Source organism: Balaenoptera borealis (assembly GCF_965194805.1).
Source record: "Balaenoptera borealis genome assembly, chromosome: 4".
NCBI lineage: Eukaryota > Metazoa > Chordata > Mammalia > Artiodactyla > Balaenopteridae > Balaenoptera > Balaenoptera borealis.
The window spans coordinates 9,747,362-9,770,894 of record NC_138861.1 but is presented as its reverse complement, the minus strand read 5'-3'; the positions used below and the strand labels follow the sequence as shown (position 1 = coordinate 9,770,894).

Sequence of the window (23,533 nt, the reverse complement as noted above, 5' to 3'; positions counted from 1 at the left end):
CACCTAGAGGGGTGAGAGAGGGAGCGTGGAACGGAGACGCAAGAGGGAGGGGATATAGGGATATATGTATATGTATAGCTGATTCACTTTGTGATACAGCAGAAACTAACACACCATTGTCAAGCAATTATACTCCAGTAAAGATGTTTAAAAAAAAAACTACATGGAGGGAACTTCCCCGGTGGTCCAGTGGGTAGATCCCACATGCTGCATCTAAGATTTCCTATGCCTCAACTAAGACCCAGCACAGCCAAAATAAATAAATAAATATTTAAAAAAAAAAAAAAAACTACGTGGAAATACGACATCACATCCACTAAGATTACTATTGTTGTTATGCTTTCTAATCAAAAAATTATAAAACAATTCTTACACCACTATTTTAGCAAAGAATACAAAATTAGAACTGGTATTTCACTAGGCCAGTAACCTCTTATCTGGTTAATAAGACCAACCAGTTTAATAAAGACGTCAGCTCTTTCATTGTTAAACATTAAATATCTGAAATATTATAAATATTATATGACAAGTTTGGGATAAGAAAGAAGAAAGGTAAATAAAACTATTGAAACATGGTTTCTTCAGTACCTGTTGTGAAATTCCAGTTCTAGATCCAGAAAAAATTGGAAAAAATAACCCTAGCACAGGAATTATATTACACATTATAGAAGAACATGACACAGTATTAAAGAATTACTGGGAGACTACTACTATAACAATAGCAAGGTCCAAAAACTATTTCTAAAACTCTGTGACAAAGCTTACTTAAATAACATCAGATTCATCTGAGATTAGCAATGTCCAGGGTGTTTCGAATTTTACGAGGCAAAAAATCAAAAACAATCATAATTGCATAATTAAGCCATGTGATTTTTTTAAAAACAGGTTCTCTAGTACTTGAAAGGACTAGAAAAGTATATAAAAGAATCATTATTACTAACTGACATTGACCTAAATATTACCAGATTTGGTAGTCGCCAATATTTTAGGTTTTCCTTTTTCCATATGGATAGTATTTCCCACCCCATTGAAGTTAAACATAACCTTATGACTTTTTTGATAAATAATATTTGAATGTAAGTGGAATGTACATAATTTTAAGGTTCGTTTCCTTCTGCCAAGGTAACCAGCAACATCCTAGCTGGTGAAACCTCTCAAAGACTGTACCCCTCAGTAAAGACAGCAAGAAAGAGAGATCCCAATCCATCTGTGACTGATATGCACTAGGTTTATCCATACAAATTTGCAGTATCTCTAGTTCAAAAAAGATAAAATACTGGTAATTTCATGTGATTTAACCTAACAACAAGAACACAAAATAAACTCATTATTTTAGGCCACTGAGATTTGGGGGTTGCTTTCACTGTACCATATCTAGCCTATACTAACTGATTTCCCCAAAGGGCAAGGAAGTCCTTTCTAAAATATTTGGTTCTTATTCACACTTATACCACTATTAAAGGGGAATGAGATATGCAGATTACTTGAATTATTACGTCTTTACATTGGGAGAACCTTACACTAGGTTTTAGTTTAGAATTTTTCCTGAAAAAGGAAATTGGTTTTTAGCTTAGACTGTAAAAGCTCTTTATAGTCAAGTTACCTTCAAGCATATAAAATGAGAAAACAAATATTTCCCTTGGAACTGTCATTACTTTAAAAATTAATGTTTCTCATGCATAATTCCCTAATCGTTGAGAATTCTGCAAATGACTTCCTTTAAAAAATTAAACAGGGCTTCCCTGGTGGCGCAGTGGTTGAGAATCTGCCTGCCAATGCAGGGGACACGGGTTCGAGCCCTGGTCTGGGAAGATCCCACATGCCACGGAGCAACTGGTCCCGTGAGCCACAATTACTGAGCCTGCGCGTCTGGAGCCTGTGCTCCACAACAAGAGAGGCCGCGATGGTGAGAGGCCCGCGCACCGCGATGAAGAGTGGTCCCCACTTGCCGCAACTAGAGAAAGCCCTCGCACAGAAATGAAGACTCAACACAGTCATAAATAAATAAATAAATAAATAAAAGAACGTGAATTTCTAAAAAAAAAAAAAAAATTAAACAAATTTGAATGTGTATTGTAAAGTCTATTAAGGGACTTTAGGATGTTTGATACCATCCTTTAAACCCTGTAGAGTTGGTAGAATAACTAAGAACTTTTTGTGCCAAAACAGTGGAACTGGAAGAGCAATGTTACAGGCTGAATTGTGTTTCCTCCAAATTTATATGTTGAAGTCCTAGCCCCCAGTACCTCAGAATATGACTATATATTTGGAGATAGGGCTTTTAAAAAGTCCTTTCCTAGACAAACAAAAATGGGAATACAGTATACCAAAACCTATCAGACACAGCAAAGCAGGTCTAAAAGGGAAATTTATAGTGATAAATGCCTATGTTAAAAAAAAAAGAAAAATCTCAAAATAACAATCTAACTTTACACCTCAAGGCTAGAAAAAGAAAAAACACTAAGTCTAAAATTAGCAAAACAAGAAAATAATAGAGATCAAAGCAGAAATAAATGAAATAGAGACTATAAAAACAATAGAAAAGATAAATGAAAACAGGAGTTGGTTTTTCAAAAAGATAAACAAAATTGACAGAACTTTAGTTAGACTAAGAAAAAAGAGAAGAGTTAAATAAATAAAATTATAAATGAGAAACATTACAACTGATACCACAGAAACACAAAGGATCATGAGACTACTATGTACAATTATATGCCAACAGATTAGATAACCTACAAGAAATGGATAAATTCCTAGAAACATAGAACTTAACGAGACTGAATTATGAAGATCTAAAAAATATAAATAGACCAGTAATGGGCTTCCCTGGTGGCGCAGTGGTTAAGAATCCGCCTGCCAATGCAGGGGACACGGGTTTAAGCCCTCGTCTGAGAGGATCCCACATGCCGTGGAGTAACTAAACCCGTGCGCCACAAGTACTCAGCCTGCGCTCTAGAGCCCGCAAGCCACAACTGCTGAGCCCACGAGCCACAACTACTGAAGCCCATGCACCTAGAGCCCGTGCTCCACAAGAGAAGCCACGGCAATGAGACGCCCACGCACCACAACGAAGAATAGCCCCCCCTCGCGGCAACTAGAGAAAGCCCGCGCGCAGCAACGAAGACGCAACGCAGCCAAAAATAAATAAAATTAAGTTACGTAGACCAGTAACAACAAAAAAGTTAAATCCATAATCAAACCCCCCCAACAAAGAAAAGCCCAGGACCTTATGCTTTACTGGTGAATTCTACAAATATTTAAAGAATAAATGCCAATCATTCTCAAACTTTTCCAAAAAAATTAAAGAGATGGGAACACTTCCAAACGCATTTTATGAGGCCAGCATTACTCTGACATCAAAGCCAGATAAGGATACGGCAAGAAAACAAAATTACAGGCCAATATCCCCGGTGAACACAGATGTAAAAGACCTCAACAAAATACCAGTAGGGCTTCCCTGGTAGCGCAGTGGTTAAGAATCCGCCTGCCAATGCAGGGGATATGGGTTTAAGCCCTGGTCCAGGAAGATCCCAGATGCCTCAGAGCAACTAAGCCCGCGAGACACATCTACTGAGCCCGGTTGCCACAGCTATTGAAGCTTGCATGACTAGAGCCCGTGCTCCGCAACAAGAGAAGCCACCGCAATGAGAAGCCCGCGCACCGCAACGAAGAGTAGCCCCCGCTCTCCGCAACTAGAGAAAGCCTGCACGCAGCAACAAAGCCCCAACGCAGCCAAAAATAAATAAAAGTAAAATAAATTTTTAAAAAATAGTCCTGGAAAGCCCAGAATATGCCAGGACTAGAGATTATAAAATTTGAAGAAAAAAATACCAGCAAACCAAATTCAGCAACATATTAAAAGGATCATATACCATGATCAAGTGAGACTTACCCTTAGATACAAAGATGATGCAACATATGCAAATCAATAAATGTGATATATTAATAGAATGAAGGATAAAAATCATATGATCATCTCAATAGATGAAGAAAAAGCATTTGACAAAATTCAACATCCTTTCATGATTAAAAAAAAAAACTCAACAAATTTGGTATAGAAGAAATGTAGTACTTCAACATATTGGGTTGGCCAAAAAGTGCATTCAGGGTTTTCCGTAAGATGTTATGGTAAAACCCCGAACGAACTTTTTGGCCAATCCAATAATAAGGCCGTATATGACAGGCCCACAGCTAGCATCACACTTAATGGTGAAAAGCTGAAACCTTTTCCTTTAAGATCAGGATTAAGACACGGATGCCTACTTTCACCAATTTTATTCAACATTAAGACTGGAAGTCATATATATATATATATATATATATATATATATGAACCATTTGAAAGAGTAGTTTCAAAGCATTCTATTTATTGTGCTAGATTTATAACTCTGGAAAACAAGTAAACATTTAAAGAATAAATGGGTCAAATTACCTGTACAGTTTCAGCAGAGTTCTCTCCTAAAGAATATGTGGGTTGAACAAAGAGACTGAAAGTTAGGACTTATCACTTTGACACCAACATAAATCTGTTCTTTTGATTGTAAATTATGACTAATAGCCTAGGACATTATCTTCCTGTCAGAGGTTTTTAAAGGGTGATCCAACAGTGAGAAAAATGCATACAGCAATATAGAAACAACAGTTCTGCTGCTATTCAAGGGTGATCCAACAGTGAGAAAAATGCATACAGCAATATAGAAACAACAGTTCTGCTGCTATTCAAGGGTGATCCAACAGTGAGAAAAATGCATACAGCAATATAGAAACAACAGTTCTGCTGCTATTCAAGCTTCAGTCCCTTGAGGAGCTGCTGAATGCAGGACTCCCGTTTACTTAAGGCTTTAATATTCAGCCCTGCAGAAATCCGAGCTACATCTTGTTTCCATAAATAATTTTGCTAAAGCACTAAAAGTGTCAGAAGATTGCCATTTTAAATAGTCTTCTAGTTTTTACATGTAATCTCTAGGGAAGTCAAATAACAGAGCTAAATAATTTCCCATCAGATCACTTGGGAAAAATTGCGTTCTCTTTTATTTAGCCTTAAATATAATCTCATCCTTATACAATACGTATTAATTACGTAGCGAAAAACAGTTATTTACAGCAGAGACGACTTGCAGGCGCCACCTTAATAATGTTTAGAGTTAACATCACCTGTAATGCTTCTTGGTTGATGCACTGAGAAGGACACAGTATCACTCTGTGGTATTCCTGGCAAAATGTATAACCTGAATCTAATCATGAGGAAATATTAGACAAGTCAAACTGAGGAATAGACTTGCTGTGAATTAACTGGTCTGAACGATTCAAAATGTCAAGATCATGAAAGACAAAAAAAAAAAGAATCAAGAAAATACTTCATATTAAAAGAGAGAAATGAGACATGACAACTAAAAGCAATGTTTGATCCTCGACTGGATCCTGGAACAGAAATGTTTTTTCTTTTGCTATAATGGAACAACTGGCAAAAATGGTATGAAATCCATACATCATACAATAATATTATATCAATACTAATTTCCTGGTTTTGATAATTACACTGTGGTGATATGAGATAATGTCTTTTGTTTTGTTTTTGTTTTGAAGTGTTTAAGCCTTAGGTCTGCAAGTTACTCTCAGTTTTTTTTAATCTAGCTATTGAAACATATTAACTTAGGAAATCTAGATGAGAGTATTAAGAATTCTTTGTTCTGTTTTTGTAACTTTTATATAAGTTTAAAATATACATATAACCTCAAACAAAAAAGAATTTAGAAGACAGATATCATACAGCACTCCTTCTAGTACGACCACCCTAACGTATGTTGCTCAAAACTATAAAAAACTGGCAAAGAGTCTTTTATGTTACGTGCTTAGAATTTCTCTAAATTGAAAAAGAAAAGTTAATTATGCTGTGCTTTTTGCTGGTAGCAATCTTCCTGGCATGTTTTATGACTGCATAATAATTTTTCCTGCTGGCAAGTTAAGAGGAACAACAAAACATTTGGTACTGGACATGCTACATTCATTTTACGAGCACTGATTTACACCTGCTATATGCCAGTCACTATGCTAGATGCAGGGATAAAGAAAAAAATATACATGGCATGTGACCTACAGGAACTTACGGATCAGCAGGCGAGACAGACATATAAATGAATGATTGCAGTGAAGTCGTGTAAGTGGTGTGTGTGTGTGTGTGTGTGTGTAATCCACCGTTGTACACTGGGATCGTTCAATTCCCAGGGAGCCAAGAAAAGAAGAGGGTTAGAACAATCTTCGCAAGAGAGGTTGTGTTAAAATTGGGTCTTAAAAGATGAAGAGTGGTTTAGATGGACAAATAGAGGGAAGAGTATTTGGGACACGAGCAAAGGGCATGAAGCTATAAAACAGCCGAGAGTATTAGTGAGACAGCAAATAATTCAGAACGGCTGAATCCAAGATGGGGAGTGGCCACAGTGAGAAAAGATGCTAGAGAGATGCAGGGGCCAGTTCCCTGAGGGCAGCATAAGCCATTGTGCCAGGAAACTTCGCACAATCCTATGGAAGTGGGGTTGTGAGTTCTTGGCATCTGTCTGCATCTGTGAATATCTAACTTGTTGAACTATCACATACAAAGCGAGACACATTGAAGTAGGTCATTCCATTCCCGTAAGATGACTGTGTTAATTATAACAAGGGAATGCAACTGAGAATGGGACGTTCTGCTCTCTTTATATCTTACACTATGACATGAGAAAAATTTGCATTCCTTCTCCTTTGCAGTATCAATCGCTGTAAGAGATTGGTGGGGATTCACTTTCAATATGCCAAATGAGAAAGTTTAAGTTGTAATTGAAGGTCATCACTGCGTCAATTATCTTGACAAAAATAGTGTCTCAGTCAAGAGGACAGCGCTTGACCTCGGGTGCACCTCTTTTTTGTTTGCTTCTCATAAATCAGGGTGACAAGTGGTCAAAAATCTCTGCTCACATCTTTGAAAGGGTTTAACAATGAACGAGAGAAACTGCAATCAGAAAATTAGGGAACGAGTACAGGAAATAGATGTTGGATACTGAAGATTATTCTGAGTAAAAATAAAAGGTCTTCAAAGAAAAAATATTTCTAATTTATATCTGTCTCAGGATTTTGAACTTTTATTTACTCCCATATAAAAAAATACATATGCAAAGAATGAGAAGATGAGCCACAGACTGGGAGGAAAAATTTACAAAAGACATATCTGATAGGGGACTGTTATCTATTATAAAATGTTAAAAGAACTCTTAGAGCTCAACAAGAAAATGAACAACCCAATTTTAAAAATGAGCAAAAGATCTGAATCGATACCTCACCAAAGGTGATATACAGATGGCAAAAAGGCATATGAAAAGATGCTCAATTTCATTCATCATTAGGGAATTGCAAATTAAAATAACGAGGAGATACCACTACACACCTATAAGAATGGCAAAAATCAAAAACATCAACACCACCAGATGCTGACAAGGATGTAAAATAATGGGAACACTCATTCATTGCTGGTGGGAATGCAAAATGGTACAGCCACTTTGGAAGACAGTTTGGCAGTTTCTTACAAAACTAAATATACTCTTACCATATGATCCAGCAATCACATTCCTTGGTATTTACCCAAATGAGTTAAAAACTTATGTCCACATAGGAACTTGTACAAGAATGTTTACAGCAGCTTTATTCATAACTGCCAAAACTTGGAAGCAACCAAGATGATCTTCAATAGGTGACTGAATAAACAAACCGTGGTACATCCAGACAATGAAATATTACTCAACAGTAAAAAGAAATGAGTTATCAACTCATGAAAACGGAACCTTAAATGCATATTGCCAAGTGAAAGAAGCCAATCTGAAAAGGCTACATACAGTATGATTCCAGCTATGTGACATTCAGGAAAAGACAAACTGTGGAGACGTTAAGATAAAAATCAGTGGTTGCCAGGGGTTTGGGGCCCCTGCCCCAAAAGTGAAAAGTGAGCAAGTGAAACACAGGTGATCTTCAGGGCAGTGAAAATACTTTGTATGATACTATATATAATGGTAGACACTTCTCATTATACCTTTGTCCAAACCTATCCAATGTACCACACAAACAGTGAATCCTAATGTAAACTATGGATTTGGGGTGTAAATTATTTGTCAGCGTAGGTTCACTGATTCCAACAAACGTACTGCTTGGGGGGGGCGGATATTGATGGCGGAGGAGTTTGTGTGTGTTTGTGGAGGAGGGGATATACAGGAACTCTGTCCTTACCACTCAGGTTGGCTGTGAACGTGAAATTGCTCTAAAAATTAATCTATTAATTAAATATACATATTAATTATGGAATGATTATGACATATTAATTATGTAATGACATATTAATTAATTAATTAATGACATTAATTATGTAATGAATATATAGATTATATATAATCTATATATAATTAATTAATTATACATATTATTATATACACATATACATATATATTATACATATATATTATATATACATATAATCTATATATAATTAATTAAACATATTAATTAATGACATATTAATTATGTAATGAATATATAGATTATATATAATCTATATATAATTAATTAATTATACATATTATTACATATACATATACATATATATTATACATATATTATATATACATATAATCGATATATAATTAATTATACATATTAATTAATTAATGACATATTGATTATGTAATGACATATTAATTATGTAATGAATATATAGATTATATACATAAAAATTCAGAGACCACCAGGAGGATTAAAGCCGAAAATTCCCCTAAAGCGGTCACATTCAGGAGTTTGGAAATTATATTTTAAGCAAAGGCTTTTACTTGTTAAGTTTTGTGACTACTTTTTACATTAAAAGAATATTTTGGCAACAGTGGGGGGGATGAATTGAAAAAAGACTGGGGGCAGGACCTGTTAAAAGACTATCGTTGAATAACAGGACGGAAGTCAGGAGGACCTAGACCAAGGGACACAAATGACAGGACCTGGCGACTGATTGCATGTGGGAGGTGAGAGGAAGGGAGAAGTAGAGCAAGACTTCAGTTCTGGGGCCCAGGTGATTCAGTGCATGGTGGCATCATTTACTAAGTTGAGTAAAGAGGAGGGAGAGTTGTGTGGGGAGTGAGATAATAAGTTTAAGAGGATCATGCTGTCTGATGTAATCACCTTATATAACATTTTTCAGTTCATGAATTCTATAAGTTGGTGAATAAATTATGTTTCAGTGAGATCATTACGTTAAAAGAAAATATCCTCAGTGACAAGTCTAAACACTGTTTGAAAATGTGGTATTATCTTCCTGTGGAAGGAAAGCAAGAAGAAACCAGGGCAGAATGAATCCCAGGGCTGTGCCCCAGGTGCTGGCAGGCCAGGTAGCAAGCGCCTGGTAGGAAGTTCAATGTTGGGCTGTGAGTCAGCCACAGATGCCTGACAGGCTGAGAAAAATCAGGAAAAGCAGACTTTCAAAAACTTGGAATTGTGACCACAGTTTAAGCAAAAATCTTTCATTTTTACTTTCATTTAATCATGATTCTGGTAAAGTCATCATAGTTTTTTCATAGGCAATAATTCTTCTGTGTGGGCTGGGCTACTGAAGAGCCAAATCAAGTTAGAGTTTACGAAATTCCCCAACCTCTTCAACCACGGGAAACACAGCTTCCTACGGTCAGAGGGAAGAACTCCAGAGCTAGTCCCCATCTTCCTCATCTAAATACAGCGAAAGGCTTCTTTTAAGGTTCGTTTTCTTTTACACCTCGGACTATTTGATCGATGCAATCTGAAGATTCATTGGAAACATACACAGAGTAAAACATCTATTGATTATCATTTTGGGAATCGCTTCAGTTGTTTTCTAAAACCCCATAAAGTACTAGCCTAAATACGGATAACACAAAAGCCATATAAGATCACACATTTCAAGCCTATAGACTTGCTGCCTTCATATTTTTTTTATCCTTTTCGGATAGTGGGCCTTTTTAAAATCATGCTAATGCCATGAAAAATTCCATTCATCATTTTCCCTTAATAAATTGGAAGGAGATACGACCAGAGGGCTAGTAGACTTCTGAAAGAAAAAATTCTTCCTGATGTTATGTAAGAAACCCTTTCAGTCACAGGATCTGGCTAAGAAGAGGGAACCTACCAGGTCTCACTGGGAGCAACCTGGAAAGCTTTATCCCACCAACCCCCCGACTCCAAAATTCAATAACACCTGTTAGAGTCACAGAAGATACACATCGGGTACTTACAAATTCGAAGATCGTTCTAGAGCAGGGCTCTCAGCCTTGGCACCGTGGACCTTTGGGGCAAGATCCTTCTTTGTTCTGAGGGCCGTCCTGTGCATGGTAAGATGTTTAGCAGCGTCTCTGGTCTCCACCCAGTAGCACCACCCCAGCTGTAACAGTCAAAGATGTCTCCGCAACGTTGCCAAGTGTCCCTTGGAGGCCAAAGTCACCTGTTTGAGAATCGCTGTCCTAGCGGCTCGCTGCTCAGAGTGGTCCGAAGCTCAGCAGCGTCACCTGGAAGCTTTTAAGAAACGAGGATTACAAGCTGCCGCTTCAGCATGATCTCAGTCATACTGAGTTAGAATTTGCATTTTAACAAGATTCCCACGTGGCTCATACGCACATTCAAGTTAGAAAAGCACTGTCGGATGATACGGATCCTGTTTATCCAGCAGCAGGAAGGAAGTGAGGAAGAAAGAAGTGTGGGGAGGCGGAGGGAGGCGGGAGGGACGTAGAGAGAGAGAGAAGAGGAGTAAAAAAAAGAAAAGAGATAAAAGCTAAGAAACTTAGTTAAAACTGAAAACACACAGAACTTTAAAATCAAACATAAAAGTAGATGGAGCATAGAGGAATTTTAGGGCAGTAAAAATACTCCATATGATACCATAATGGTGGTTACCTGCCATTATACATTTGTCCAAATCCATAGACTGTACAACACCAAGAGTGAACCCTAAGGAAAACTATGGACTTTGGGTGACTATGATGTGTTAATGAGCCTTTTGAAAAATAATAAATATAAATCAAGCATAAATAATTTTTCTTTTTGTGAAATTTTTGGCAAAGTTGCCAGTGAGAAAGAAAAGGAGAAAACTTTTCAAATTGGAATTTTAAATGAGAAAAAATTTAAAAACAAGGAATTTAGGACTATATTCAGTTAACCACAGTTTTAAATTTACTGAGGCCTAGATTAGAACAGTGACTATGAAGGTCAAAGTGGGTGAACGCCAGAGTATTTATGAAGAAACAGACTGTAAGAACTCACAACCGGCTGGGTGCGAAAGAGGTAGCATAGACTTTTATTACGTGGCTTCTCACGTGGTCACTTTCCAAGCTGGGCTGCATGATCTAGAGGAAAACCCTGGGAAATGGCAGGGGTCGTACTGTGAGCACTACCAAATTACCTGCTGAGGCCTCAGGTGACATTGGTTTTGCCTCCTTTTATCCCTCCAATTTTACTGAGAAAATCAGAGTTTTGCACGTATAATAAGTATCTTCTCCCCCTCCTCAAGGCTCTACTTTGAACCCTTGCAGAAAGAAAACGTCCCAAACTATTTTCCCCAGAAATGACCACTCTGTGTCAAGAGGATGATTGTTTTCATGAATGTCTCCCAGTCCTTGTGCTCCTCATTCTTTTTTTTTTTTAAACTTACTTTATTTATTTATTTATTTATTTATTTATTTATTTATTTATTTATGGCTGTGTTGGGTCTTCGTTTCTGTGCGAGGGCTTTCTCCAGTTGCGGCAAGCGGGAGCCACTCTTCATCGCGGTGCGCGGGCCTCTCACTATCGCGGCCTCTCTTGTTGCGGAGCACAGGCTCCAGACGCGCAGGCTCAGTAGTTGTGGCTCACGGGCCCAGTCGCTCCGCGGCATGTGGGATCTTCCCAGACCAGGGCTCGAACCTGTGTCCCCTGCATTGGCAGGCAGATTCTCAACCAATGTGCCACCAGGGAAGCCCTCCTCATTCTTTTTGATGGTTCAGATCAGAGGTACGCAAATCTTTTCTGTAAAGGGTCAGATGGTAAATATTGTAGGCTTTGTGGTCTATTCAGTTTCTGTTGCAACTGTGACCTTGAAGAATAACAGCAGCCACAGACAACATGTAAACAAATGACAGCGGCTGTGTTCCAATAAAACTTTATTTATGAAAATAGGCGGTGGGCTCGATTTGGCCTTCGAACCATAGTTTTCAACCTTGGGCCTAGATTGTTCTCTTCAGCCTGAACTCATCTCCCTAATAAAAATTTAAATAACTAGCATGTATTGAGTACAAACTGTCAGGTACTATTCTAAGTGATTTACATATATTTTTATATTTTATTCTCATCGACACTCTAGGATAATTTATCACTCAGGGTTCAGGATAGGAAAAATAAATTATTTTAGGCATTTCCAGTATAAAGGAATTTAATATAGGGAAGTACATGCTTATAAATTCATTGGAAGAGTTGGAACAGCAGAAATAGGGGACTTGCTCTGGAGTTTTGGTGTTAAGGTCACACCCTCACAGCTGTGATCCATTGGGCAGGACGCTGCTGTTGCTGCCACAGCCGCCTCACGTTCGAGAAGATGTGTCCAGACGGCAACATAGGTCCAACCCATGCAAATCTTGTGTCTGTCAGAGCCTGCTTCTCAGCTCTCCCTGCTGCAGGAAGCTTGTTTCTGTCTCCCTTTCAAATCTCATGTGTGCGCAGAACTTACTGCATAGCTACAACCCGAGCTGCAAGAGAGTCTGGAAAATGTACTTTCAGCTTTCCAACTTCTCCACACATATAGGCGGGTGAAATGGCGGTTGAGAGGGCCAAAGTAGCCAGCACAGATGGGTACTACTACCATTCCTATTTAAAGCCAAGTTGGAAAGAACTTCCTGCCACTTCTCCTTGATTTCCTTTATTCTAAATAGACAAATTAATATTATGGGGAGTTGCTTATCTGGACACTTCCTTTCTGATACACATAGTTTTAATGACAACTTATTTTTGAAATATGTATAAATAGAACATTTTAAAGAACAAAACAGTGGTGATGAGTCTCTTCAAGAAATACTATTCTGTGGATAAAGATGTAGTACATATATACAATGGAATATTACTTAGCCATAAAAAGGAACGAAATTGGATCATTTGTAGAAACTTGGATGGACCTAGAGACTGTCATACAGAGTGAAGTCAGAAAGAGAAAAACAAATATCGTATATTAACGCATATATGTGGAACCTAGAAAAATGGTATAGATGGTCTTATTTGCAAAGCAGAAATAGAGGCACAGACACGGAGAACAAACATATGGATAGAGGCACAGACACGGAGAACAAACATATGGATACCGAGGGGGAAGGGGGGGGTGGGATGAATTGGGAGATTGGGATTGACATATATACACTATTGATACTGTGTATAAAATAGATAACTAATGAGAACCTACTGTACAGCACAGGGAACTCTACTCAGTGCTCTGTGGTGACCTAAATGGGAAGGAAATCCAAAAAAGATGGGATATATGTATACGTATAGCTGATTCACTTTGCTGTACAGCAGAAACTAACACAACATTGTAAAGCAACTATACTCCAGTAAAAATTAATTTAAAGAAAAAGAAATACTATTCCTCATTTCGTATGTTCACATCCTAATTATGCTGAATTTTTAAGCTGAAGATCAAACCTGGCCTTTTTTTTTTTCGGCTGTGCCGCATGGCTTGCAGGATCTTAGTTCCCGACCAGGGATCGAACCCGTGCCCCCTGCACCGGAAGCGCAGAGTCCTAACCAATGGACCACCAGGGACTTTTCCAAACCTGGCCATTTCTGTAATCAGATTTGAAATCTGACAGTTATATAGTCTTGATGGCTCATCATCTCTGCCAGCAACCTTCTATATCCTCATTGCAAAATTTAAATTTGTTTTCATGGATTAAAAGAGCTTATAAAAGGGGATTAAATGAGTGTCTTCTGGGACCTAAGTAAATAATTTGACAGTGCCACATGACCCATACTTAACTGATACTCCCCCAACCCTTCCATCAGGCACAGGTAACACTCCCTCCTTTGTGTACCTGATGTACAATATAAATTCAACAAATGTTGAATAAATACACAAAAAATGCATCATATATAAACCAGGATTTTTAGATAACTTTATCCTAGGCTGTTTACTCCATTTAAGATTATGAACTTCTTGAAAATCGGGATCATATCTTTTACGCTTTTATACCTTTCTTTTTACCTCCTATTGAGAACATAGAAAGTGCTCAATAAATATTAATTTAACTGAATCAATAGTTTTGAAATAAAATACACATCTATTGATGATTAACCTCAAATATTAACCAGTAATATTTATATTTTAAAACTATTTTATTAAAGAAAAAATTTAAGAGAGAGAAACAATTAAAGAACAAGTCAGTAATATTCCAACCACGTAAAGACAACCAATACTTGGTTTCTTTTTTTGAGAGGCCACATTTACATAACTTTTATTACAGTACATTGCAATAATTATTCTATTCTATTATTATTGTTATTAATCTCTTACTGTGCCTTAATTTGTACATTAAACTTTATCATAGGCATGTATGTATAGGAAAAAGCATAGTATATATAGGATTCGGTAGTATGCAGTGGTTCAGGCCTCCACCGCGTTCTTGGAATGGATCTCCCAAGCCTAAGGGGATGACTGCTGTATTGACTTTAGGCCAGGGAATGGTCTGAGCAGATTTGATTTTCAGAAAAATCACACTGGAAAACAATAGGGGGGAATGAATGGAAGGGATGAGTCTGGAGGCAGGAAGGTCAGGCTGGAGGCTACTGGGATACAACAGGGGAGACGTGCTGGTGCCCTAGACCAAGCAGGGTTGATGAGAAGGAAAGAGAGCTCCACAGCTCACACTGTACAGCAGGACTAGCCAGTGACATTGGTGCCTGGGGCAGTATGACAAAGCAGCACCCCTTCCAACTAATACTTTTTAAATGGACACATCTCTTTAGTGGACATGGAAAGAAACAAAGTATCCATTATTAAAAATTGCATGTCCATTTCTTTACCTTTATTATGTGTATCAAAGATAACATTTCAGGGACTTCCCTGGTGGTGCAGTCGTTAAGAATCTGCCTGTCAACACAGGGGACACGGATTCGAGCCCTGGTCCGGGAAGATCCCACATGCCGTGGAGCAACTAAGCCCGTGCGCCACAACTACTGAGCCTGTGCTCTGGAGCCCGCGAGCCACAACTACTGAGCCCGTGTGCCGCAACTACTAAAGCCCGCGTGCCTAGAGCCCGTGCTCTGCAAGAAGAGAGGCCACCACAATGAGAAGCCCGCGCACCGCAAGGAAGAGTAGCCCCTGCTCACCGCAACAAGAGAAAGCCCTCACGCTGCAACGAAGACCCAACGCAGCCATAAATAAATAAATAAATAAATTTATAAAAAAAAAAGATAACATTTCAGATCCTCTGGAATCAGGACCTCTCACATGGTGACTCACTTTGTTACCCAGCCGTAAGTGATGGAGAAATTGTGCAATACTTGGTTTTTATTCTTTTTTTTTTTTCCTATTCCTAAGTTTTGGTTTAAAAAATAATTGTACTCATGCATAAAATTTGTGTCCTGCTTTTTTTCACTTCTTATATGTAATAACCATTTTGGTACTATTGTGATGAGTTTTTGTTTTTCACACTGTGTAATGGTGTGTTCAGAGGATAGCTCCAGCCGCTAGGATACTGTGATGTTAACTTTTTGTGTCAACTAGACTGGGCCAAGGGGTGCCCAGATTCAACATTATTTCTGGGTATGTCTGTGAGGGACAGATGAGATCAGCGTCTGAATCAGTGGACTCAGTAAAACAGCTCACGCAACGTGGACAGGCATCATGCAACCCACTGAAAGTCTAAATAGAACAAAGAAGTGGAGGAAGGAGAAATTCATGCCTTTTGCTTCCTACCTGACTGCTCGAGCTGGGACATCTGTCTCCTCCTGCCCTTGGACAGGGGTTTACACCATGCACTCCTCTGGCCCTCAGGCCTTCGGGGATTCAGATTGGACTTCACCACTGGCTTTCCTGGGTCTCCAGCTTTCAGACAGCAGATCTTAGGACTTCTCAGCTTCCATAATCATGTGAGCCAATTCCTCATAAGAAACCCTATATACAGATATATATACATATACACACACAATTAATTGTTTCACTGGAGAACTCTGACTAACCTAGACAGTTCCTGCCACATAGTGGGCATTCAATAAATTAATAAATGAATGGCAAATATTAAGATTTACACTTCTAAAATATTTACAATTTTTATAGGTGAGAAATGGAAAGTTCTTTGATGTTTGAAATTTGCATTACTTTACTATGGAGGATGAATATTTTTATGTGTTTATTGATCAACTGTATTTTCTCTTTTGTGATTTTTTTCATACTTCTTGTGCATTTATCCTTTGGACACTTGATTTTAAGGAACTCATCACAACTTTAATTTATTAATAACATTTTTATGACTTCTGTTCCTAAAATAGATGTCATCAGATTAAGGAAACAACTGGCAAAATAAAAGCAAATCTTTGTAATCACAGAAAGAAAAGTACAAGCAGGAATAAATGTTAGTTCAAATATTTGATGATGCCATCTAGTGGAAAAGTGATTTTAATTTCTCTCACTGAATCAGAGATTCCCAAATTCCAATGCCCCAAATTTGGTATTCATGGAACTTTTTATTAAAATATATATTCTAGCCTCTCCTCTACCTGGAGATTTCTAACTCACTTAACGTGTATAATAACCCAAGAGTTGTGTTTCAATATTATCCACATTGGAAACTCTAAAAATTCCATGTCAGTTAAAATTAAGGTTTCCAGTGGTACATTGTGCTTTCCTTTTTCATCAGAATTTTCTACAGCTTCACCACAATAAGGAATTCTGCTGCTCTGATAACATTCTTTAAATGTGTACTCTGTGCCAGCCCCTAGGCTAACTGCTTTACTTGTATTATTTGATTTAATCCCTTCAACAACTCTAACAAGGTAGGTACTATTATTATACCATTTTACCAATGAGAAGATTGAGGCAGAGAGTTTCCCAAGGTCACAGAGCTAATATGGTGTGAGCCCAGAGCTCTGTGATGGGAAAGATCACAGCCATGCCAACAGTCAAAAAAGGACTAACGGTTTTACAATTCTACCCGGTCACCTACATTCAGCTTAGTATACTACATGCAGAAATGAGTTAGATTTCTTAATTAGCGTGGGCTGTGTAGGGACATTTTGCAACTTCATGCTTATATGGTTTGGACCAATACTTCACACACTCACATGTTCCTTAAAACTTGGATGTTGATTGGGGTGCTACAAATTTGAAGATATTTTCCCCCAATACAAATATAAATTTAACTGATCTGCTTCAAACCTTCTATGTGGATGCAAACTAAAACTAATTTATTTATAACTTGTTAGAAAACCCAGTTGATACGCATCTATCAGCCAGGTGAGGTGAGATGAAGCTAATGAAGCTTGTCTTAAGCATGGGTGTCTGGCCCTACCCCACAGGGGTCCAAGGTTCTGGCCTGCCCAGCCTGGCCTGGGCCCACTCAGTGCCAGCAGAAGTTCAGCTCTGTGTCCCCATACCTCGCTGAAACTTACCTTTCCTACAGTTCACTCCTTCCCTAGGTATCAACTAACTACACCTGAAAAATTAATTCCTACTACTGCCCTAGTAGGAAATAATGTGAAAGTATCATAGGAACTTTACAATAGGCCCTCTTGAGGCTACACCCCTGACAACTGCCTATGCTGAAATCTTTTGAGCATTAGTAAACAAAAAGCATCAAATAACGTAGTGGATTTTTTTTTAATAGAGTGAACAAACAAAATAAAAGTTTCTCTACTTTTACACTGCTGAGTGCAAGAGAAATTTGAAAATATAATCTTGTATTTGTACCACTATATTCCTTACTCACATCCCTATCTCCGAGGAACACGAAGTGTGAAATGATAAAGACCAATGACGTGAGAAAAGGTTCAATATTTAGCAAAACAAAGGGAGAAGAATGATGACTAACAAAGAATCTCCTAGTATACTGAACTAGGAAGAATAGAGAAAATAAAAGTAGATAACATTAACTGAGCATTAATTTGTCCCAGGCACTTTTCTAAACGCTCTTTGCATGCATTAGCACATTTTAATCCCCAGGAGGGAATTTCATGAGGTAGGTACAATTATTAATCTTATTACACAGATAAGGAAACTGAGTAGTTAGGTCATTTGCTGGAGTTATGGAAAGAGTAAACTACGCACCCAAGAGCCCAAGCACTTATCTACTACACTATAAGACAGAGATAAAACGTGCATCATTTTCTTGGAGAGTCAGAGGCAAACCGGGGCCGAAAAACCCATTGAATGGATCACCCATTTAACTAACAGACGCAGTTATTTAGAGTCCTTGCTGCTTCCAAGCTCATTTATAAAAGCAAATTAGGTGTGCTATTATTATTACGCCATTGAGTTCCCGATGAGTCCCACAGGGTAAGAATCTGGACATCTTAGAGGTGAAGAGGACTAAGTCATTCTTTTCAGGTCTTTAAATGTTTTTAAATGAAAGGAGAAGAAAAAAAAAAAAAAAGGCCAAACGATGCTACAGGAACTGTGGTATAGTAAAGATTTACATAAAACAAAGTAATGTTTTTAACATACCCAACAGGACAGTGTGTTTGAAACCTCATTTTGGTGATAACCACGTAGGTCCAAGTGAAACACTGTGTGACTCTGAAGTCGGCCACTGGCTTCCTGGCAACGCTGCGATCGGCTCTGGTGAAAACTCAAGACACCCTGCCCCCCTCCCCGCCTTAAGCATCGGTTTTGTTTGTAACCTGCAAACGCGCAGGAGAAGCCGCAAGGGGCCCGGGCTGCACGCCGCGCTCTCAACTACCGAGCGGTGTCGCGGCGAAAGCAGTCGGGTCCGGGGCGTCCTCGGAACCAAAGCGCTAGCCTCCACCTGTCGGGGGCAGCGTTTCCCGAGCACCGGGGGGCGGGGCCTGGACGCCGGGGCAGCGCCTGCGGCGGCGCGGGTGGTCACGGGCGCGGTCACGGGCGCGGTCACGGGCGCGCAGGGGCCCGGTCGCGGGCCGCCAGGCCATGCCGCGCGGAGTTTGCGGCCGGCTCGCCTCAGCGCTGCGGGGGACACGCGCACGGCCGCCCGCGGTCGCCCAGAGGTGTGTGCACGCGTCGGTGTCGCGGCCGTCCCCAGAGCAGAGCGAGCGGACGCGGGAACCGCCCCGCGCCTTCGACCCAGCGCTGCTGGAGTTCCTGGTGTGCCCGCTCTCCAAGAAGCCGCTCCGGTGAGGTTCGCCCGCGGCGGGTGTTCCGTCGCGGCCTCCCGTCGCGGGGAGCGGGGCGGGTGGGCCGCATGGCCGTGGACCGCCGCCGAGCAGCCCTGGCAGGTCACTCCGGGCGTGCTCTTGGCTGCCATTCCTTGGCCCCGGGGCCTCCCGCGGCGCGGGGAGGGGAGGCGGGAGGCCGGCGGCGCGCGAGCCCCAGGCCTCCCGAACCGCACCGCCCACTCGCCGGCGCGGGCCGGAGCGCGTGTCGGTTCTCCCCTGGCCGCGCCTGAGAATCGCCAGGGCACCTTTTTAGAAATGCAGACTTCCAGGCACCCCAGGGCGGGCCGAATGGTTCGGAAGGCCCGCGGGCGGGGCTTGAGCAATGGCGCATTTTCTTAAAAGGACCCGAAGGGTTTCTCACCTGGAGAGCCCGGTTTAGGAGCTCGTAGGACTCAAGACTAGTCCGCGGCGTTCCGATTTTTCAGCCAAGACGATGAAAAACGCAGTGGCCTCCAGAGTCTTGTGCAGACGCCGTGTACGGCCTTAGGCATGTAAGCGCGGGGTGCCGCCTTCTTTCGGCTTTTGGCTTTTGTAAAGGCCTGCTTAACCTTTAACGTAGAGTCATTGTGGGGGAACACTACCGTTCCAGGCCGCCGACTCGGAACCCCGACACCAGGAAACACCCACGTGGCGTCAGCGGTGGTCTTGGGGTGGCGGATCGCTAGTCATCTTTATCTTCATCTTGTTCATGTCTCTTTCAGAGTTTTTCTCATAACGAACATGTGACTCACTCAGTTTTCTTAAACCTTGAAACTACCATTTGATCTCCCTCTTAGCTAATAGTGTAAACAGCTCACTTGCAGACACGCTGCGTTCCGAAGTGTCCTCATTTCTGCACTCTCATCTCTCAAACTTTTGTGTCTCGATTTTTCAGTGGTTTCCTTTTAATGGGTCAATAAGGCTGCTCTATTAAGCATTCATTCTAAGATGAAGAAGTTGGAATTTCCTCTAGGGTCTGTTCCAGTAGTAAAGGAAGGGGGGGTGTTTTGGGGTTGAAAAAAGTAATGAAGGAAGATTTGGATGAAAAGGGCAAATCTTTTCTGACTGGTATTTTAAAAAACTGAGGCATGGCTTAGGAATAAAGTGAAAAAGAAAATGAGAGAAACTGACTAAAATGGGAACAATTAAGAGATTCATTTTCTAAGAGAAGTGGTTCGATGGGCTATTCCTGCTTTTAGAATGAAAACCAGTCTAATTCTGCTTTTCTGGGATTAACTCTTAACGTGAAGAACTGGATAAACGTTACTGTTTTATTGAACATCAAGCTCTTCCAAGCATTTTGTTCTCCACGATTCATTTTGTTTTTCTTTCTCCCCCTCAGATACGAAGCATCGACAAATGAACTGATTAACGAAGAGTTAGGAATAGCCTATCCAATTATTGATGGGATTCCTAATATGATACCACAGGCAGCTAGGATGACACATCAAAATAAGAAGCAAGAAGAAACGGAGCAGCGTTAGATCACACGTAAGAACGACAACACACACAACTGAATTTTCTGAATACAATCCGCCTTTTAAAAAGTCAGAGTGGCGGGTAATCAGTGGAGGGGAAGAATGTTTCTGTCTCTTCCTACGTTGACTGTCCTTATTCCGCTGGTCTCGTTAGCAGGGCTGTTATACTCGGCCTCCGTGGAAGAAAACTTCCCGCAGGGCTGCACTAGCACAACCAGCCTGTGCTTTTACAGTCTGCTCTTGCCGGTCACCATACCCGTGTATGTGTTCTTCCACCTTTGGACTTGGATGGGTATTAAACTCTTCAGGCATAATTAATACAGCCAGAGCCAAGACGGTAAGGAGAGGCTTGAGTGTCTGTCTGCCTCTGAAAGCTCAACTACATGGAAATACTGGACACCCACTTAACGTGCAAGAAAGATGCTTTGCCTAGCTTCTGTCAGAGGTTTAGGATTAGGGGAGGCTTAAGCTGCAGAGGCTTCTTTATTGTACTTTGGTTCTGCCCTTGTTTTTTGAAGGTTCTTATTTATACCTGGGGTATCAGGAGAAACATTTCAACAGAGTGTCTTGTTGGAAATTAATAGCCCCAGCCATCATCTGATGACTTTATGTCTTATCCCATTCATAATTAAAAGTTACTGATTTGAAATCTTATATGTTTATTTTACATTCAGAGTCTGGTAAAGTCACATGTTAAGGATGACTGAAATAATTCCAGAGGAGCTCTGTTGGGGTAGTTGTAGAGAAATGGATTTGAACTAATGTGGTATAAAACTGTAATAAAATGGAAACTTCATGTATTTGCCAAAATTCTGAGTTTGTAAAATTACCTTCATTTCTTTGGCATCACATGCTTACATTAATAATAAAATAAGCTATTGACATTTTCCATAAAACAATTTGTAGTTTTGTGGGGTTTTTATCCCCCTTTGGTCACTAGAGTGTGACTCTAAGGAAGAGAAAATGTAAAATATTCTAAATTTTAAACTTAGAATATTTAGAGAGACACATAATAGCCAAAATAGAATAATTTCCCAGGAAAGTATGTGCCTCTGGAGGTAGAGGTGGGGTTGAAAGGTTTGCAAATAGCTAATTGTGTCCTATTGAGTTGAGGGCTACGTTTTGAGGCACATTACAGTTTATTTTCCTGCCACAGGAGACCTATTTTAAATAGCACTACTAAGGGCATGAGCATTTTACACATTAATAGTTCCTGATTTTCCAGAACTTTGAACAAGATTGATGAGTACAATAACTCTTTCAGAAGTGTAACATAAATATTTCAGTAGTTACCCTAAAGAAACCTAAGAACTGAATATAACCTTAACTGATTCTTAATAGAACCTTAAAGTAGTTTAACAGAACCTTTAGATAGTGATTCTTCCCCTTCAAAAGACAATTAAAACGAAGTTGGATGTGTTTTCTGTTGCATTAATTCAATGTATATACTGTAGTACAAGTCATGTTTTAAAAACTACTCTATGGCAAGGACTTCCCTGGTGGCACAGTGGTTAAGAATCCGCCGGCCAATGAAGGGGACACGGGTTTGAGCCCTGGTCCGGGAAGATCCCACACGCCGTGGGGCAACAAAGCCCGTGTGCCACAACTACTGAGCCTGCGAGACACAACTACTGAGCCCACGTGCTGCAACTACTGAAGCCCGCGCGCCTAGAGCCCGTGCTCCTCAACAAGAGAAGCCACCGCAATGAGAAGCCTGCGCATCGCAACGAAGAGTAGCTCCCACTCGCTGCAACTAGAGAAGGCCCGTGTGCAGCAACGAAGACCCAATGCAGAAAAAAAAAAACCCAAAAAAACCCTCCTCTATGGCAATATACAAATAACACGGAAGACAATAGAGGTACCCATCATTTCCTGAAATGGCATTATTTTTCTTTTTAATGTGCCCTAAATCTCACTATGGTCAGTGTAAATGAAAGAATTTTGCTGATAAAACAAGCACTGTATTCTGAAATCAACTGTGGTAATGATTGCACGGTTCTGTGACTATACTAAATCCACTGAGTTGTACAATGTACATGGCTGAATTATATGCTGTGCGACTTGTATATCAATAAAGCTGTTACCAAAAAAAACCAGAAAAACAATATATGTTCAGCATAAGGCTCAGTGGTTTCAAGTCACTTACTTGCTGGAGTCAAATGCTAGTTAGAGACACGCGGACAGTAGTGGAATGTAGGTCTTAAGCCTGATAAATTTTGCCCACCACATTATGCTACTTCTAGCGACCCTCTGAGATGTGACACGCTTTCTTGGGAATTCTCCAACAGCTTTCTCATGTCCCTGAGTCCCTCACAAGCACGTCATCCTTGCTTTCTGTCCGTTGCGGGGATTCCTGCACCAGCTTCCCGCCACAGAATGCCACGCGCGTCATGACGCTGACCTCACCACCTCCGACTGTTGCGCTGTAAACCCACCATGAGAAATACTGCCACTAACTAACTGGGACTCTTCCCCCCCAATAATCAGCTGAGTCCACAATGGCAGGGACCTCTTGCCTCCTCAGAGCCTCTTAGCAAGACTCTCTTCCCCACTGTCCTCACCGCGTCCCTGTCGGGGATCATCTTTAACCACCTTGCGAATAAACTCCTTCCCACCAGCTTTCTAAGTGGGGATTTTCCACCCTGAGGGAGCAAGAAAGGACTCGTCATGACCTACTTTTCCTCTTC

The 23,533-nt window shown here is 40.2% G+C and overlaps 3 protein-coding genes across 6 annotated transcripts in view; 2 read left to right on the top strand and 1 right to left on the bottom strand.

Annotated features, from left to right (window-relative positions):
• LOC309628599 (uncharacterized protein) overlaps positions 1 to 19,011 on the bottom strand; it is a 56,005-nt gene extending 36,994 nt beyond the window's left edge. For 2 of the 4 annotated variants that reach the window (XR_014244571.1, XR_014244572.1), the window contains exons 1-3: positions 18,704 to 18,981; positions 15,962 to 16,159; positions 10,269 to 10,545 (exon numbers count right to left, since the gene is read on the bottom strand). The gene's annotated coding sequence lies outside the window, so the exon portion shown is untranslated. Of the gene's footprint in view, positions 1 to 10,268; positions 10,546 to 15,961; positions 16,160 to 18,703 lie in introns of all 4 variants that reach the window. The other 2 variants (XM_082391828.1, XM_082391829.1) reach the window with 2 other exon arrangements.
• Positions 19,012 to 19,144: 133 nt separating this feature from the next.
• On the top strand, positions 19,145 to 20,852 carry PYURF (PIGY upstream open reading frame; the record flags this gene model as incomplete). The annotated part of the gene is made up of 2 exons (XM_082391827.1): positions 19,145 to 19,347; positions 20,711 to 20,852. 2 exons carry the CDS (start codon positions 19,145 to 19,147, stop codon positions 20,850 to 20,852), a joined length of 345 nt encoding a protein of 114 aa, XP_082247953.1.
• Positions 20,853 to 20,948: 96 nt separating this feature from the next.
• Positions 20,949 to 22,699, top strand: PIGY (phosphatidylinositol glycan anchor biosynthesis class Y; the record flags this gene model as incomplete). Its single annotated transcript, XM_082391830.1, has 1 exon — positions 20,949 to 22,699. The coding sequence occupies one exon, from the start codon at positions 20,949 to 20,951 to the stop codon at positions 21,162 to 21,164; it is 216 nt and encodes a 71-aa protein (XP_082247956.1). The 3' UTR covers positions 21,165 to 22,699.
• Positions 22,700 to 23,533: the final 834 nt, after the last annotated feature.